Source organism: Lissotriton helveticus, chromosome 8 (genome assembly GCF_964261635.1).
Source record: "Lissotriton helveticus chromosome 8, aLisHel1.1, whole genome shotgun sequence".
NCBI lineage: Eukaryota > Metazoa > Chordata > Amphibia > Caudata > Salamandridae > Lissotriton > Lissotriton helveticus.
In genome coordinates, this window is record NC_136069.1 from 867,144,327 (window position 1) to 867,162,880 (window position 18,554).

At 46.5% G+C, this 18,554-nt stretch overlaps 2 protein-coding genes across 3 annotated transcripts in view; both read right to left on the reverse strand.

Moving 5' to 3' along the window:
- HTR1F (5-hydroxytryptamine receptor 1F) overlaps positions 1 to 18,554 on the reverse strand; it is an 845,375-nt gene that overhangs the window by 118,099 nt on the left and 708,722 nt on the right. The gene's annotated exons all lie outside the window — the stretch shown is intronic.
- LOC144771794 (zinc finger BED domain-containing protein 6-like) lies at positions 6,733 to 9,347 on the reverse strand. Its single transcript, XM_078656076.1, has 2 exons — positions 7,077 to 9,347; positions 6,733 to 6,800 (listed from the first exon to the last, which is right to left on the reverse strand). Exon 1 carries the CDS (start codon positions 9,274 to 9,276, stop codon positions 7,405 to 7,407), a length of 1,872 nt encoding a protein of 623 aa, XP_078512202.1. The 5' UTR covers positions 9,277 to 9,347; the 3' UTR covers positions 6,733 to 6,800; positions 7,077 to 7,404.

The window sequence follows — 18,554 nt, forward strand, 5'->3', positions numbered from 1 at the left end:
TTGATGAGCTTATTTGCCTCGGGTGTGTGGTACAACCGTCTCTTTGTCAGACATTCAGAATTAAGGGTAGGTAAATACCTCACAAACAAGTATCCCATAACTGATTTATTTTCTAGGAGGAAATTAAATATGTCCTCTATTTATCACCCTGCGGGCAAAGATAAAAAAAGAAAATGTCTTTGATAGATAGACCCCACCCACTCTAGTAGCGGCATGTTTCATCATCAAGACTCATCCTGGTCCCTAAAGACCAGCATGGGCTCAACCTTTTTCCAGGGAGCACTTTGAATATTATCTAAGCTCAACTTTGGTCTCAAACAGATGCTAAAAATACCTCAAACAACCTAGAAATCCCTTTAATAGCGGTTGTTTGGGTATGTTAATAGATTTTTCTGTACAGGGTTAAAGATATAATGGTCCTATTATCTTAGTAACTGGTCAACATATTTCAACTCTAAATCGGAAGGCCTATTGACTAAGCATGGGCGGATTTTGCGGATTCGCAATCCGCGAATTTGCGGATTTGCGTATTCGCGGATTGCGAAAATACGCGAAATCCGCGAATTCTCGCGGATTAGCGGATTTTTTGGGGGTGTGTATGTTCGCACGGGTTTCTGCAAGTTCGCGAGGGTTTTGTACTATTTCGCAAATTGCGAACTTACTTGTCGGGTCGCCAGTTTAGCGAACTTGTTGTTTCTACGTGCCCAGCCTGTTTGCTAAGCTTTCTTCATCACTGCCACCCTCTGTCACCACTGGCACTCTCTTTGGTCACCCATGCCACCCTCTGGCTCACCCATGTCACCCTCTGTGTCATCACATCACCCTCTAGTTCACCAGTGTACATTATTGGGGCAAAGCAAAGCACTGCCATCCTCTGTCAACACTGGCACTCTGGTTCACCCATGCCACCCTCTGGCTGGCACACCCATGCCACCCTCAGTGTCATCACAACACCCTCTGATTGACCACTGAGTGAACAAACACCTGCTAAGTGCCTTAAGTTTTGCAAACAACAACACCTGCCCTGCCCCAACTGACATTAATGAAGGCTGGCACCTGCTTGTCTGCTCCCTTTCCTTTTTGTTGCAAATGCAAAGTAAATAATTTTTTTTAACAGGATGCAATGGCATACTTGTAACTATTCTGTGACTGTCAGAGCAGGGTCACACAATAGTTGCAAGTAGGCAACCGGATTCTGGAGGGCCCCTTCAGGAAGCACTACAGGTAAATGGTTACAAATGATGAGCTCGAACTTTTGCACCTGCTCGTTCGTTTTGCTTTTGCAAAACTCGTTTTTCGGTAATTTCGCCCTATTCGCGGGGCGCGTCGTAGTGCGAACTGGCCCGTGGAGGCCGCAAACTCGTGCGAGTTACCTCAAGGTTGAGTATGGGCGCCGCCATTTTGTTTGCGTGACGTATTTCCGTTTCCGCCCGCTAAGTGTAATCTCGCCCGACTCGCGCCTTGCGAATACAAGTTCGCACGAGTTCGCGAGAGAAATCGCGTGCGAACTTACTTACGCGCACGTGATCGGGCCGCCATCTTGTTTTTCATTCATTCCTATGTGTCTGGGTATGGTGTTTCTATCCTCTCTATATCTCTGCCATCCTTTGCTTGTTTTACTATTTTTTTGATCTATTTAACTTATTTTCTATCCCTGTATTTTTCTAGATCTATATTTTTGTGTTTTAGGCTATTTTTGTTTACTTTTGAACTACTTTTTTAAACTTTTACTTTCCTTCTTCTCTACTCTTATTCTTTTTCATTTTATCTCCTTACCTGCCCAGAACATGGTGAAGACAGCAGTCAAGCTGCCCAAGACGGGCACCGCAGCCCGTGCCCGGCTCCCGTGTGGTCGATTGAGGGCGGAAATGGTGGTGCCCCGGGAGATTTTCAGCCCTGAGGAGGTGGGCGCACTTGTTTTTTACGTGCAGCGCCGTCTCCCCAGGACCATCGCGGCAGGCGGCAGGATTGCTGCTGGTTACACCAACAGCCAGGAGCGACGGAAGCGGTGGGGGCAGGTGTGCCGGGCCCTTTTTAAGATCACGGGGGTCCAGCGCACCTACAATCAGGTCACCCACCGCTGGACCGACATCCTTGACCGAGAGCGTGACCTGCTAGACGTGCTGGGAGTGGAGGTCCCCGGTCTTGGTGAGTAGTAGTAGCAATTTTTTCATTAATATTTCAAAATCTTCTGTGCATTTCAGGTGCACTGTTCTCCTTCTCTGTGCCGGTGCCACTGCTTATTTGTTATCTATTTTGTGTTCATTTAATTGGGCTGAGTATGAGTGTATTTTACAGAACTGCGTAATGCTAGACACAAAGGGGCAGATTTACAAGCCCCTTGTTCCACGTTTACACTGCCTTACCTGACGCACAGCGACGTAAACGTGGCGCATCCCTGCGAGTCATGTACAACGTGATGCATCTAAGGAGATGCGCCACGTGAATGCCTGGGCCTGCGCCTCAATGGGTGCGTTCCCACGCAGGGGGGGAGTGGGGGGTGGGTGGTGCCGGTCAGGCAGATGTGTGCCTCGCAAAAGTGCCTGCGTAAAATCTACAAGATTTAGCGCAGGCACTTCCGCGACGCTGCTATGTCAATTCTTTATGCCTGCTTGCTTGAAGCAGGCGTAAGGACTGATGCGGTATGTAGAGTATTGGGCAGCCCTGAGCACTGCTATAGTTGCATTGCGCCCACGAAGCGACTCTAGAGATGCGCCCCTATTTCGTCACGAGATGCGTTACGCATCTGCCTACCCTTGCGCCAGGGTTTGCCGCATTGTAATAGCGGCGCATCTGCCGTGACGCAAGGTTAGTTTTGCGTTACGTATTTGTTCTGGTGCACATCTGGAGGTGTCCAGCTCAGAACTCGTAAGTATGCCCGTAAGTGTCAGATTAGCAATTACCTGCGCATCCCTGCAAAGTGTGTGGCACGGCAGCACCACCCATGGTGCGCCGTATTTACAATGCGGCACACCATGGTCCCACAACGTCACCGAAGCGTTACGCATCGGTGCCGTAAAGGCGGCTCTTTGATGGAGTTGCGTTGCAACGATGGCGCAGCTCCAGCAATGCTGCGTCAAGCCGTAAGTCTGCTTCATGCAGGCGCAGGGTTTCAGTGACGCATCATTGTCCTAAATGACTGATTGAAATTTTATATATTCCCCATAGCCACTTTTAGCATGCGTTCCTGCGCAGGAACGCCATCCCTTGCGATGGAATGCTCCCTAATGGCGCAGGGTTTTAGAATGGGATGCATCTCCCATATGCGTCACGTTGTTAATATACGCCAGACCATGGCGCCTCTCTTGTGGCGCTGCGTCACAAAATTGACGCAAGAATGGAGCAGAAGAGCTGCAAGGGGCTTGTAAATCTGCCCCTAGAGTAGAGGCTCAGGTGCAGTCCTTCCATTGTAGCCCTCTTTTTGGCTGAAATAGTAGGTTCTTGTTCTTTCTAAATGTTTGATTTGGTTGACAAGGACATCGGCAAGCAGCAATCATCAATGTTTTCTGTTATTTCTTTCATGTTGTACGTCAGGTCCGCCCAGGGGCAAGCGGGCGGAAAAGGAGGATGCAGCAGTGGCTCCAAAGGAGGAGGATGCAGGCCAGGGCGGCGAGTGTTCCTTTGCTGGCCCCAGTAAGTTTTCATTTAAATATAGAGGACCTATTGTTGTCCAAGCATTCCTAATTTAATTGTTTCGAAATAGTGTTTAGATAGGAGCAAAATCCATAATACTACTGTTGCAGGGACACTTCTCCACAAACCGAACTATGGACACCAAAGACCAGAGTAATAATATTTCAGAGTGGCGTGTTTGGCACACTGTATAAATAAACCTGGTAGTGTCAGCAGCACAGATTCCTCCTTCCAAAAATTGCAAAACTTTTCGCTCAGTCACTCTAGTCTGGACTCTCTGGAGGAAAAACTACAGAGTCAATTCAAGTTTAAAAGCTTTATTAAAAGTTTAAGTAAACACATATATTAAAATAAAGTTAGTTGGAAATGGAAAAGTGCTTGGTGCAGAGTTGATGAGTACTGGATTGGTAGAAATTTCTTGTGGTCGAGCCGAGCTTTCACCTGGTTTCAAGTTGATGTTCCTCTTGTCCTTAGAAGTCCAGTTTCTGTCTGTTCAGAGAAAAATAATGTGTGTTAAAATTAAGCAAGCATTCAACAATTGTGACAAAAAAATTAAGCAAGACAACAGCTTTCCCTGGAAGGAGGGACATTTACTTTAGACTAGAGTAGACAGTCAATTACTTTTTCAGTTGTTTTCACATTTTTTCATTCATAGACCAAATACTAGTGGAGTGGTGTAATCGAACATTCTTAAATCTACTTTGTAGGTGGAACATCTGGTGGCGGGGCCAGCTCGGATGTGGTCATCATTGACTCGGAGTCCGAGGGTCAATCTGGGGAGGAGGCGGCGCTAGAGGAGTCGGACCAAGAAGAAGTACAGACTGTGAGGAAGGAGACAGTGGCGGTGGCGAGTACAGGTAAGCTGGATCATGGTACTATCTGACTCTTAGATAGGATATGATGTGTATCCAGTGGTGGCCCAGTGACAAATTACAATATGGTAATTACAGCAGGCTGGGACCGAAAGACAGATAGAGGCAGAGACAGAGAGAGAGGAAGACAGAAGGAGAGAGAGAGAGAGAGGGAGGGAGCCAGAGGGAGGGTGAGGGAGGGAGACAGAGAGAGAGAGACAGCGAGGTAGAGGGAGACAAAGGGAGACAGAAAGAGGGAGACAGAGAGAGAGAGAGAGAGAGAGAGAGAGAGAGGGAGGGAAACAGACATATCGCCTGGGCCTGGTGCAGATGATACGGTTGCTGGTGTGGTTAACGGCTCAGAGGAAAAATCACTCACTTCTGCCACATCTCTTTCATATGAAAGAGCACCAAACCAAGGATACAAGAGAGTTGTGGGAAGGGAAATGGTGATTCAAGCGCCCCTCCCTGCGGACGCCCATGATACTGGCCTGAATAGTTTTGTACTGCCCTGGCTAGTTGCTAGTTGTACTGTGACACAACTTCCTGCTGAATCATTTTGTGTTAATCATATTCCTAAAGAGCATTGCTTACAGATTATGTCTTTCTTTCTTCATATAGTTGGCAATACTAAAACCTCCAAACCAACGAGGAGTATGCTGGCTGTACTGGCCCGGCAACGGAGGCTGGAAGCAACTGTTGCGGAATATCGGCGACTGGTGGAACTCGAGGGGGATGACACGCACTCCAGTGCATCCAACTTAACATCGTCTACATCCTCCTCTGTTACCCCACGTTCTGCCGGTAAGCACAGTGCTCCAGCGAACCGGAGCCGTGCCGGAAGACGCCACCGCCGAGCAGCAAAAGCTGCACCTCGCAGCACTGTTAAAGGTCGCTTGCACCGTGCACTCCGCAGAGTGTCAGACCTAGAGGCGGAGGTCCAGAAATGGCACAAATTTCAAAATGTGGTGGAGGGCCTCCGCCTAGAGCAAGCCATCCTCCAAGAAAAATATGATGCCCTGGCCCTAAAGCATGATGCCCTGGAGGCCAAACTTACCAGCTTGCATCCCTAGAGTGTCCCTTGCCCCTTTTTTTGAGACTTTTGGGGGGTGGGAATTGGGAGTTGGGTTTTTTGGGGACTTTTGAGGACTATTTGTTGGGGTTAGGGAGGGTCTTGCGGGAGATTATTTTGTTAGGGATATAAATATACTTTTTCAAACTTTATCTGAGCATACCTGTTTTTTTACTACTTTTGAGCTGGGTGGGTGGTGGTTTTGCAGTAATTTCATTTAACTGAACACTGTCATCGTGTTGGTTCACGTGCAATAGGCCAAATGTTTTCCTAAGTAAATGCCTGTCACAGAGTTTGTTAATTCAAGAGCCCTAGGACTTTGCTGCTAGTACCACTGTCACTCTCTCGCCTCTCCGAATACTCCATTATACTACCTCCCATCCAAAAGCTTATCTTACCTGTAATTTGTGTTTGAGGGCTGGCTCCACCTGGAATTCACAGAGTCCTAACGCGTTCTGCAGCAGGGCCACAACTGGAGTTTCCCGGCGTGGATTTTCTGCAAAACAAAAACAATCAACATTAGAAATGTGGTAGCGGTGCTGACACAACCCTAAAACCTAGAAGCCCCAGAGACAGCACCCCTGAGACAGGCAAGCGAGCAATATAACGCCTACACGTTCACGTGCAATAGGCCAAATGTTTTCCTAAGTAAATGCCTGTCACAGAGTTTGTTAATTCAAGAGCCCTAGGACTTTGCTGCTAGTACCACTGTCACTCTCTCGCCTCTCCGAATACTCCATTATACTACCTCCCATCCAAAAGCTTATCTTACCTGTAATTTGTGTTTGAGGGCTGGCTCCACCTGGAATTCACAGAGTCCTAACGCGTTCTGCAGCAGGGCCACAACTGGAGTTTCCCGGCGTGGATTTTCTGCAAAACAAAAGCAATCAACATTAGAAATGTGGTAGCGGTGCTGACACAACCCTAAAACCTAGAAGCCCCAGAGACAGCACCCCTGAGACAGGCAAGCGAGCAATATAACGCCTACACGTTCACGTGCAATAGGCCAAATGTTTTCCTAAGTAAATGCCTGTCACAGACTTTGTTAATTCAAGAGCCCTAGGACTTTGCTGCTAGTACCACTGTCACTCTCTCGCCTCTCCGAATACTCCATTATACTACCTCCCATCCAAAAGCTTATCTTACCTGTAATTTGTGTTTGAGGGCTGGCTCCACCTGGAATTCACAGAGTCCTAACGCGTTCTGCAGCAGGGCCACAACTGGAGTTTCCCGGCGTGGATTTTCTGCAAAACAAAAGCAATCAACATTAGAAATGTGGTAGCGGTGCTGACACAACCCTAAAACCTAGAAGCCCCAGAGACAGCACCCCTGAGACAGGCAAGCGAGCAATATAACGCCTACACGTTCACGTGCAATAGGCCAAATGTTTTCCTAAGTAAATGCCTGTCACAGACTTTGTTAATTCAAGAGCCCTAGGACTTTGCTGCTAGTACCACTGTCACTCTCTCGCCTCTCCGAATACTCCATTATACTACCTCCCATCCAAAAGCTTATCTTACCTGTAATTTGTGTTTGAGGGCTGGCTCCTTCATTTCTTCATTGTGCAGAATCCAGGCATCAGCATTATGGGTAATGGATAGGGTGAGTCTGGAGGAGGAGGACTCAGGATAGACGACCAGGACTGAGTTCTTGTCAACTAACTGTTGTGAACCTGAGGAATGCTGCGGCATCAAAATCAAGATAGTTCTGTTGATGGGCTTGTTGTTTTATTGGTTGATTACAGTTTTGTTGGGAATGTGATGAAGCACTTGCTAAAGAAAGGCAGACACACAGGAATAAAAGTGAATAAGGAGGACTATTTACAATTAATGAATGATTGAGTCATTTTCAGAACTCGCTGTCAGGGAAGCAGAACTCGTCCTCATACTCTGCTAACTCATCAGTCGGGGTTACTTCTGGTAACTGAGGAGAACTTTCCTCGGGTAGGGCGGTGTCCTCTTCTTCCTGCGTGCATTCTCGTACTCTGTAATCTGGTGGTATGAAGTGCTGGTTCATCTTTATCAAGGTGAGCCGCTCCACATTTGCGGGCAAGAGGCGGGACCTTTTGGAAGTCACAATGCCACCAGCAGAACTAAAAACACGTTCTGAAGACACGCTTGCGAGTGGGCAAGACAAGTAATTGATAGCCAGGTTGGTGAGCTCTCGCCATATTTTTCTTTTCCCATGCCAATACGCCAATGGGTCCTCAGTAATATTGACCTCTGTTGAGTCATCCAGATAGGCCTGCACCATTGAAAGAATGTCCTCCCGGATTCCTGTACTTTGCACTTCTGTGTCCTTTCTAGGACCAGGAAACCCTAGCTGAGTTAGCCAACTCGCTTCAGACATATCGCATGCGCCTGGTGGAGATGATACGGTTGCTGGTGTGGTTAACGGCTCAGAGGAAAAATCACTCACTTCTGCCACAGGCACAGATGGTGAAGTGCTTTTTTGGGACGCCTGATCGCCTGCTGATTCACTAGTAGTACTGTCTTCTCCTACAGTTTCCTTCCGTTCTATTTCAAAACGAATGGCTGACTGAGCTAGCCAACCTTTGTACTCTGTAACATCCGATGTTTCAAAAGGAATTATTACTTTGCCAAACAATGGCTTTTTGTAACGTGGATCCAGAATAGTAGCACAAATGTAGTGCTGTTGTTTCTTGATATTTACAAGCCGTTCATTGCTAACTAGGCGTTGTAATAATCTCTGCGCCAACTCATGTGCTTCGTTCTTTCCAACGTCCTTTAATTGTGAAGACACCACCTTGACTTGGTGCTCGAGCTTCAGCAACAGTGGGATAGCTTTGCTCAAAGAACAGTCCTCCCTGCTCACGTCACGCGTGAAGACCTCAAAAGGCCGAAGCATGTCTGTCAGGCTTTTAACTAGCTGCCATTGCTCCACCGCTAGTATCATTCCTGTCGTATCACCACCCAGGTTGTAGAAATACTCATTGACTACTGGAAACAGCTCATGCAGACGCTCAAGCATGTAGAAGGTTGAGTTCCAACGTGTTGCCACCTCCTGGATAAGTGCTTTCACTGGCATTCTACGTTCATTTTGCTTGCGCCTCAGCTCCTTCCGGGCCTTAAAAGAATGGTTGAAATGTGTGCATATTCTTCTGCAGATGGTCAGTGTTTTGTCGACTGCAAGTTCTTTTTTCAAAAAATTTTGCACAACAAGGTTGATACAGTGCGCCAAACACGGCACTCTGAAATAGAAACCGTCCGCCATGGCCCTAACTACATTGCTGCCATTATCTGTAGAAACATAACCAACCTTGCAATGTCTTGGGCGCAGCCATTGCAAGACCTTTTTGTTAAAGTCAGCCAAAATGTTGACTGCAGTATGACTTTTCTCCATGCCAAACATGGCTAATGTTGCATGTTTACGAGCACCCTTAAAAATCTCGACCAAGTCACCACCTGCATTTATCTGTTTAATAACCCCTGAAAAAGAGACCCAGTGTGCAGTGATGCACATGTAATCAGTGGCTGCGCAACTGGTCCACATGTCTGTTGTCAGGTGTATAGTGTGAACAGCACTCTTCTGCAAAGCTGCCCCCACCAACTCAAGCACCTCTTTGTGTAGTGCTGGAACAGCAACCCTGGCAAAATAGTACCGGCTAGGAACCTTCCATTTAGGGGCCAATGTTGCCACGAGTTCAAGGAAACCCACACCTTCGACAAACGAAAAAGGGAGAAGGTCCACCGCTAGCATTTTTGCCAGCTTAGTGTTATAGAGGCGTACAGTTGGGTGGTTGCGTTGAAATTGCGCATCTGAGGAGAACATGGCTGAAATGGTGCGCTGGACAAATTTACGGGATGATGCTGATGCCTTCTTCGACCCACTTCTGATCAGTGTTGACATTTTCCGCATTGGTGTGTCTCCCAGACTCTCAGTGTGCCTGTTATGTGTTACGGAGGGTGTGGTGCTGCAAGGGGTACTGGGTGCAACCGGACACATGTCTGACGCTTCTTCTACCTCCCCATCATCTTCAGATGAAACACCTACTATGGGTATATTTTGGCCACTTGCCCTTTGGGATCGCTTTCCCTTGACGTTTGCTAGGTGCGGAAACCATTCGACAGCGTGCTTTCTTTCAAGATGACCTATCTGGCCTCCGGTTCCATAGTTGGTACCAGTCTTACCACGGCTAACGCTAGTCTTACAAATGCAACAAACGGCTATGTTATCATATTTTTCATGGACACTAAAAAAGTTCCAAACTGGGGACTGGAAACTTCTGGTTTTGCCGCACGAGGTGATACTGCTGCCAATGCCAGATGAAGCAGTGGTGGATGAGCCTTGCAGACATCTACTGGGTTGTGCAATTATTGCAGCAACCTTACTTGAGGGAGTCGAGCTGGATGGAGTCCCCCTCCGGGGAGAAAATATGGGAGCTGTAGGTTTTGTTGAACTTGTGGTACTACTTGACTGCGTTGGTGGTGCTACCAGTGGCACGTCGCCAGGGTCACGCTCAGCATGACGTCGGGATAGGGTGTAAATGTCTGTCTGCTGCATGGCCGGTGTGGCTGGACTGACATGTGTGATGACTAGGTCATTGCTGTCATCCTCTTCAACAACATCAGAATGCACCACTTCATCAAGTCCGACGTTCGGATCCATAAGTATGAGCTTTCCGGGGCCCTTCCTTTTAAGATTTGATACCATTCGCAGCTCATGGTGTGCCTCCCTCTCAGACGTCGGAGATGGTTGCCAATCCAGATCCAGATCATCATCTGATGGAGCGGGGCTTGAAGAGGAACTTCTACACACCCTCCTTGATCTTTTCCTTGCTGGGGAGCTGGGAGAAAATGAATCATCAGGAGGAGTGGCTTCGTCTTCCTGACATGATACCCCGGCTCCAAAGTCAATTTCCTCCTGTGCCCCTACTTCTGGAAGAACAACCATTGTGGGCACTTGCACCGCTCCATGGCCATCTTCACTGACCTCTACTTGCAAGTCTCCATGGACCTCTCCTTCTCGGCCTTCTCCTTCTCGGCCTTCTCCTTCTCGGACAGCTCCTTCTCGGCCTTCTCCTTCTCGGACAGCTCCTTCTCGGCCTTCTCCTTCTCGGCCTTCTCTTTCTCGGCCTTCTCCTTCTCGGCCTTCTCCTTCTCGGCCTTCTCCTTCTCGGACAGCTCCTTCTCGGCCTTCTCCTTCTCGGCCTTCTCCTTCTCGGCCTTCTCCTTCTCGGCCTTCTCCTTCTCGGACAGCTCCTTCTCGGACAGCTCCTTCTCGGACAGCTCCTTCTCGGCCTTCTCCTTCTCGGACAGCTCCTTCTCGGACAGCTCCTTCTCGGACAGCTCCTTCTCGGACAGCTCCTTCTCGGACAGCTCCTTCTCGGACAGCTCCTTCTCGGACAGCTCCTTGCGCATGTACTTCTGCTTGTACTAGTAGCCCATGCAGTTGTTGTTGCGGCTTTGGTTGTTGAATAGTACTTGTGAGATGAGTTAAAACCTGTGTTGATGGCGTGCTGCTACTTTCTTGCGATGATCCAACATCACTGGTCGTTGGTGATTCAACAACTAAACAGGCTACCTGTGCAGCACTCATGGTGGGCCTTTGTTTTTTTGGTTGTTGTTGCCCAAAAAATGTCTTGGTTGAGCAACCAGTCGCCTTGGTAAGTGGTGCCACTTGCTTCTTCTTCTCCTTAGTAGAGACATCTTTCTTGGAAGAGGACCTACGGGCACCTCTTTTTGGAGCCATCTTCTTCAGATGTCGGAACAACAGGCCGCAGCAGCACTTCTTCCTGGCACTGATGCTCAACGATGATGATGCGTAGTTTTGTGCACCTAAACGCAAACGAAGACAGAGGAACATCAGTAAATATAAATGTTGCATATGTAGCGCTTGAATAAACAGTTAGCAAGTAGGCATTTATGAATACACACGTGCACACCACACAATATGGAATTTTCAAAATTAGGATTTGCTAAATTTTTGGGAAACAGGAATTTAACATTGATCCAAGAGAGCACACACACAGAGGGTTGTGCTTTCATGTACCCCTGACTCCGCCTGGGCACAATGGGTGAAAGCAAGGCACACCTATGTCTCAAAGCTCACTGCCTGCCTTCAAAATGGCCGCTTGACCCCCCCATCCACATGGCCAGGACCATGCCTCAAAATGGCCACCACCAACATAGCCAGCACCCAACCCCTACTCCAAAAAGTGAAAACACACAACACAAATCAAATCACCACAATCCAATGCCATCCATCCATTTTCAGAAGGCTTATGCTGCCTGCTGGTGGTTTTCCGGTGCAAAATTGCATTTTTTACAATTTCGCGAGTGCGAGATTGTTGCTTCACGGCGCGAACGTGGCAAAAACCCACAAAATCCGCGAACAGACCGATTCTGGGCCCCCCTGGGCATAATGGATGACATCAGAGCACAGTGGGTGCAGGCCTATGGCACAAAGCACACAACTTACAAATGGCCCCTAGACCCCCACCCACACGGGACCAGACAATAAAATGGCCCCCACCCCCATAGCAAGCCCCCAACACCACCCCAAAAAGTCCTAAAACACACAAAAATCAGCACAATCCAATGTCATCCATGCCCTGGCCAGAATCATGTTAACAAAAATAATTTCAACAAAACAGTTGTATCATCCATGCACCCATAAATAAGCCTGGTGGTTTTCAATTCATGTGCAGCAGAATTGTAATTTTTACAATTTCGCGAGTGCGAGATTGTTGCTGCGCGGGACACGAGCAGTGCGAACACAAGCAAAAACACATCCTCAGCTCGCGAACTTGCAGATTTTCCCCCCAAAAAAGTCGAAAAAAAACAACACACACAAAAATCACCACAAACAAACAACATCGACTTACTTCTTTGTGAAATCAAAATTCGAATCCAAAAGTAATCCAAAAGGCCTCAAATCCAAATATCCAGCAGCAACCACAAAAAGTAATCCTTCCCAGTCAAGATCGAAATCAAAGTGGCCAGGAAATGGAGGAGCTTGCTGGACAGGAACAGGAAGTTGGAGACTGGGGCACTTTCTTCACCCCACCCCTATGGGAGGAGCTTGCTGGACAGGAACAGGAAGTTGGAGACTGGGCCACTTCCTTTACTAAGTAATTTTTGTACTTTCGCTAGTGCGAGATTGTTCCTGCCCGCGCCGCGGACCGCGAGCAGCGCGAGCAGTGCGAACACAAACAAAAAATCCGCTTCGCGCGGATTTTGCGTATTCTCGCCGCATCCGCGAGAGTTCGCGGATTGCGGATTCTCCGAAAATACGAAAAATCCGCGAGCGTAACGGATTTTACGCCCATGCTTACTATTGACCCACGGGTTTCACCAGGCCACACGTGCTGCCCAGTTTCTTTCTAAAGTAAACACACCATGCATCACATTCATGCATGCTTTGTGAGGTATTACTTGCCTCAAAATGCTGTATTGATATCTTAACTTCCAACTGGGGAATCCTTAATGACCACAGTACCCCAGTAGTCACACATTTGTCACATGCCAGCATTGAACCTACTTCGAGTCCCGCCAGTTGAAAAGCGAGACTCGCTAGAGGTTCAATGCTGGCTTTTTTTTTACTACATAAGTGCAGCTTATTGTCTGGAGGGATTTGGGTTGCATGTACTGGGCTCAGAAGACCAGGGCACAGAAAACAAAGGGGCATATTATCAAGGGATTCATCTCTGCTTTTTTGGCTTTAAAAGCCAAGAAAGCGGAGATAAAATTATATCCCTATTACCTAGCTGTTGCTAACACCAGTTAGCGACAGTTAGTAAGAGATAGCGACCATCTTGGGCCCCGCTTTGCATGTCAGAGATATTTATCACTAATGACATGCAAAGTGGGCGTGCCAAGATGTTAGCGACTGCAAACAGTCGCTAACATCTCTATCTCCTATTACCAACTTTTGGAGATATTCGTGCTAAGCGCGAAAATCTCCAAAAGCTAACTCCTGCCCTGAGCAGTTCTTAGCCATGTTATCCAATGGGAGGTGGATAACATGGCTAAGAGCATTAGCTCGGTAATGCATGAATATCGCTGACTTTACAGCGATATTCATGCATTTCGGCCGATTTTTATCGCTTAGGAGATAAACCTTGATAATAGCAAGGCTCCTAAATGATAAAAATCGCCGCAACACGGCGATAAAATTATTGCCGCTAAGCCAACATAGCGATAATTATCGCTAGTTGTTGGTAATATGCCCCAAAATGCCCACAACTCTTGCAAGGAAAGAGGCTGACACTCATTGATCTGCCACTGCTCTAATGCGACTGGTTCTTCTAGGACACCAGCCTTCCTGTCCTCCCTTAGAGCAATAAAAGCATTTAAGTCAGCCTTTCAAGGACAACAATTCATTGAAATCCAAGAGTAGGGAACATGATATCACCTACTCTGTGACTCATGGTTACTTCACAAGATTGGACCCGTGTTGTATCCAAAACTCTCCCCATGCCACTTATTATCGTTCGTGGGTGTATGGTATGGAAATGATATGGATTGGTAACTAGAGAAATGGGTGAGGAGTTAATAGCTATGTTTGCTTTTGGTTCCTTTCTATTACTTCTGCTTTCTTAATGTCCCTTTCATTTGACTATAATGCAACAACAATGTAGGAAACACACAGGCTTCTTCTCCTGACATTACGTTCGAGCCAGGTTGTATTTCCTACAAGGCCAGCATTAAGAATGCCTGACAACCTCACCAATAAACTCACCACTTTTGGCAGACAACACCACACCAGAGTGCAGGACTTCAACACAAAAGGGATGAAAATATGCAAGGATGATCAATTATAGGCAAAGTCAATGGGGGGGATTTACTAAGATTTTCGGCTGTGTTTGTTCACAAAAGTGATGCAAATCTGCGCAAAAACTTTCTGTTCTGAAATAATGTAAAAATAACGCAAACCAGCGCATAGTGCTGCTTTGCATTACTTAGAGCCAGGGGGTGTACCATGTGTGGAGCATGTGCATTCCCATGCAACCACCCAAGGCACCCTTCAACTGGTCTTTCGACTTTGTACGTGTGCTGCACTGTACAGCACACATACAAAGAAGAAAAATGGTTTTCAGTACAAAACCTATGATAGACTCATGGAGATACCCTTGCGCCATGGCATAAAGGTGTCTCCGTGGAGAACAGCAGCTGATTCAGCACCGGCGCTAGGGAAAGGGGAGGAGAGTGCGATATTTCAGTAAAATTGGCACGCTCCTCCTCTCTCCTTTTCACGCAGCACAGTTTTTGCGGCTGCTACACTCTGCTTTTTGAAAAGGTGATAAATCTGCCCCAATATATCTGGATTGCATTTTAATTCAAGAGCAAAACAATTTTAAAAAGATGGCTAAAGTATAGAAACAAAACAAAGAAAACTTGCTTTCTGAATACAACGCATCTCTGAAATAAAGAATGTAAGATCTGATGATGCAGTTGCTTTTGAGATGGTAAAATAATCCCTCAGGCCCTTTATCAGACCAGGCATTTCACCATTGAGGTGGCGTCCCTGGAGCCAGTTTTGAAAGACCTGGGTGCCCAAGTGCTGCTGTTGTTCTCCCTATCGTCACCAGGCTAATTGCAGAGGGTACGAGGAGACTTCAACAGGGAGAGAGAAAGAGAGAGTGGGGAAAGGGTAGAAAGTAAAATAGCAGAGCGGTAGCATGTGAGAGAGAAGGAGCAAGAGAGAAGGATGGATGTAAAGAGAGAGATAGAAAGAGGATACAGAGGGAATGGGGCTGGTTTGAGCATGTTTCAAAGGCTCCTATTGGCTCCCCAGTCTGTCCTGCCCTAATACATTTTAACACAGGAGCTCCTTGGAAGAAGAATGATTCATCGAACATCTGCTAGCATGAGGTGATGGGAAACAGCCATTACAATGCATTTGCCTTTACCACGCATGCCTTTACAACAAATCTCGTTGTAAAGGCATGAATGGTAAAGGCATATATGTTTTACATGTAAGTATAAGGTAGGTATAGGGTTTGGTTTGGGTCCGGCTTTTGGGATGTACGGGTATAAGTGTTGGGATGCCAAGGTTAGTTTTAGGGTTCATGGTGTATATGGGGTTTTGAGGGCAAGCCTAATTTTAGGGTTCAGGGGGGGTTTGGGTTTTGGGGTGCCCAGGGTAATTTTAGGGTTCAGGGTGGATTTGGGATTTGGGGTGTCAAGGGTAATTTTAACTTTTAGCGTCGGTATGGGTTTTGGAGTAGCAAGGGTCATTTTGGGGTTCAGGGTTGGTTTGAGTTTCTGGGTACCAAGGGTAATTTTATGTTTTAGGGTGGGTATGCATGTTGGGGTAGCAAGGGTAATTTTAGGGTTCCGTTTTGCGGTGCTAAAAGTAAATGTAGGGCTCAGGGTGGCTATGGGTATTGTTATGTTATGTTAAAATTATTTCTAGCGCGCACGTGCACTGATTGGTTTCTTGGCATTAAATATAGCAGTAGCCGAACCCTGGTGAGACTATTCATATGCCTGACAAAATAAAATGTCTTAAGTAGTCTCCTGAATATAAGTAGGTCTTCGCAAGATCTGATACCAAGGGGGGGGCATTCCAAAAGTAAGGGGCCAACACCACTAACCTACTGCCACCTAGTCTCTTCCGTGTGTTGGGTGGTATGACCAGGAGATTCATGTGGGCAGAACGCAAGTTAAGGGTGGGTTTATGTCTCTAGATAATATTGGAGACACATTTTGAGACACCCGATTTTGAAGGCACAGCGTTGTGATATCGGGAGCCAGTGTAGCTTCCGCATAAAAGGACAGGCCTCTTGCCATCTTGGTTGATGGAAAGTCAGTCTGCTGCCTGATTCTGCACCAGCTGGAGTTTCTTAACTAGATACATTAGCAGACCGAAATACAGTGAGTTGGCGTAGTCTACGTGGGAGATGACCAAGGCTAGGACAACCTGCACCAAAGCTTCCCTGGTAAGGAATCTGCTGATTTTCCTTATCTTCTGCAGCTGGAAGAAACCAGAAGAGAGTACCATTCTAATCTGGGATCACTGTTAATTGTGACCCCGAGGCTCTTAGATAAAGAAGATGGAGCTGGGGGGGTGGGGGGGAATCCAGCTCAGTTGGCCAAAAGTGTGAACTCCAGGGGTTCCGAACACTGCTAGTCAAGATCAGTTCGGTTTTATCTGGATTTAACTTGCTGTTCATCCAGTTGCTGATGTACAACATGGGGGATTGAAAATCAGAAATGGAGTTGTGTGTGTTATCGATAGTGAATATAATTTGCAGGTCATTGGGGTAATTAAATGTGCTCACATTTCTTTCTCTTAAAGACCAAATCAGAGGGAGTAAATATAGATTGAACAGTTGCGGGGATACTGATGATCCCTGTGGCACTCCACAGTTTAAAAAATAAACATTATAAAAGACCAATAACTCACACTGCATTCCCAAAAACCAGAATGTGCAACGCCTTCATTACTGGTAGTCCGTCGGATAGTGGTGACAGATACTTGTCCATCTGCTTTAGAGTATATTAAAAGGTATTCATTCTAAATATGGCAGGTGGGATGTCAGCCACTTTTTGGCGGATGTTCAATAATTTAAAAGTCAAAATGACCTCCTTAGCCTACATGGCTATGGGTGAAACAGTTTGGGATCTAGTTGGTGAGCTTATTTGCCTCGGGTGTGTGGTACAACCCTCTCTTTGTCAGACATTCAGAATTACGGGCAGGTAAATACCCCACAAACAAGTATCCCATAACTGATTTATTTTCTAGGAGGAAATTAAATATGTCCTCTATTTATCACCCTGCGGGCAAAGATAAAAAAAGAAAATGTCTTTGATAGATAGACCCCGCCCACTCTAGTAGCTGCATGTTTCATCATCAAGACTCATCCTGGTCCCTAAAGACCAGCATGGGCTCAACCTTTTTCCAGGGAGCACTTTGAATATTATCTAAGCTCAACTGTGGTCTCAAACAGATGCTAAAAATACCTCAAACAACCTAGAAATCCCTTTAATAGCGGTTGTTTGGGTATGTTAATAGATTTTTCTGTACAGGGTTAAAGATATAATGGTCCTATTATCTTAGTAACTGGTCAACATATTTCAACTCTAAATCGGAAGGCCTATTGACCCACGGGTTTCACCAGGCCACACGTGCTGCCCAGTTTCTTTCTAAAGTAAACACACCATGCATCACATTCATGCATGCTTTGTGAGGTATTACTTGCCTCAAAATGCTGTATTGATATCTTAACTTCCAACTGGGGAATCCTTAATGACCACAGTACCCCAGTAGTCACACATTTGTCACATGCCAGCATTGAACCTACTTCGAGTCCCGCCAGTTGAAAAGCGAGACTCGCTAGAGGTTCAATGCTGGCTTTTTTTTTACTACATAAGTGCAGCTTATTGTCTGGAGGGATTTGGGTTGCACGTACTGGGCTCAGAAGACCAGGTCACAGAAAACAAAGGGGCATATTATCAAGGGATTCATCTCTGCTTTTTTGGCTTTAAAAGCCAAGCAAGCGGAGATAAAATTATATCCCTATTACCTAGCTGTTGCTAACACCAGTTAGCGACAGTTAGTAAGAGATAGCGACCATCTTGGGCCCCGCTTTGCATGTCAGAGATATTTATCACTAATGACATGCAAAGTGGGCGTGCCAAGATGTTAGCGACTGGAAACAGTCGCTAACATCTCTATCTCCTATTACCAACTTTTGGAGATATTCGCGCTAAGCGCGAAAATCTCCAAAAGCTAACACCTGCCCTGAGCAGTTCTTAGCCATGTTATCCAATGGGAGGTGGATAACATGGCTAAGAGCATTAGCTCGGTAATGCATGAATATCGCTGACTTTACAACGATATTTATGCATTTCGGCCGATTTTTATCGCTTAGGAGATAAACCTTGATAATAGCAAGGCTCCTAAATGATAAAAATCGCCGCAACACGGCGATAAAATTATTGCCGCTAAGCCAACATAGCGATAATTATCGCTAGTTGTTGGTAATATGCCCCAAAATGCCCACAACTCTTGCAAGGAAAGAGGCTGAC

Excerpts from the sequence above, each read along its gene's own strand:
- LOC144771794 (XM_078656076.1), bottom strand. The coding sequence starts at position 9,276 with ATGCTAGCGGTGGACCTTCTCCCTTTTTCGTTTGTCGAAGGTGTGGGT.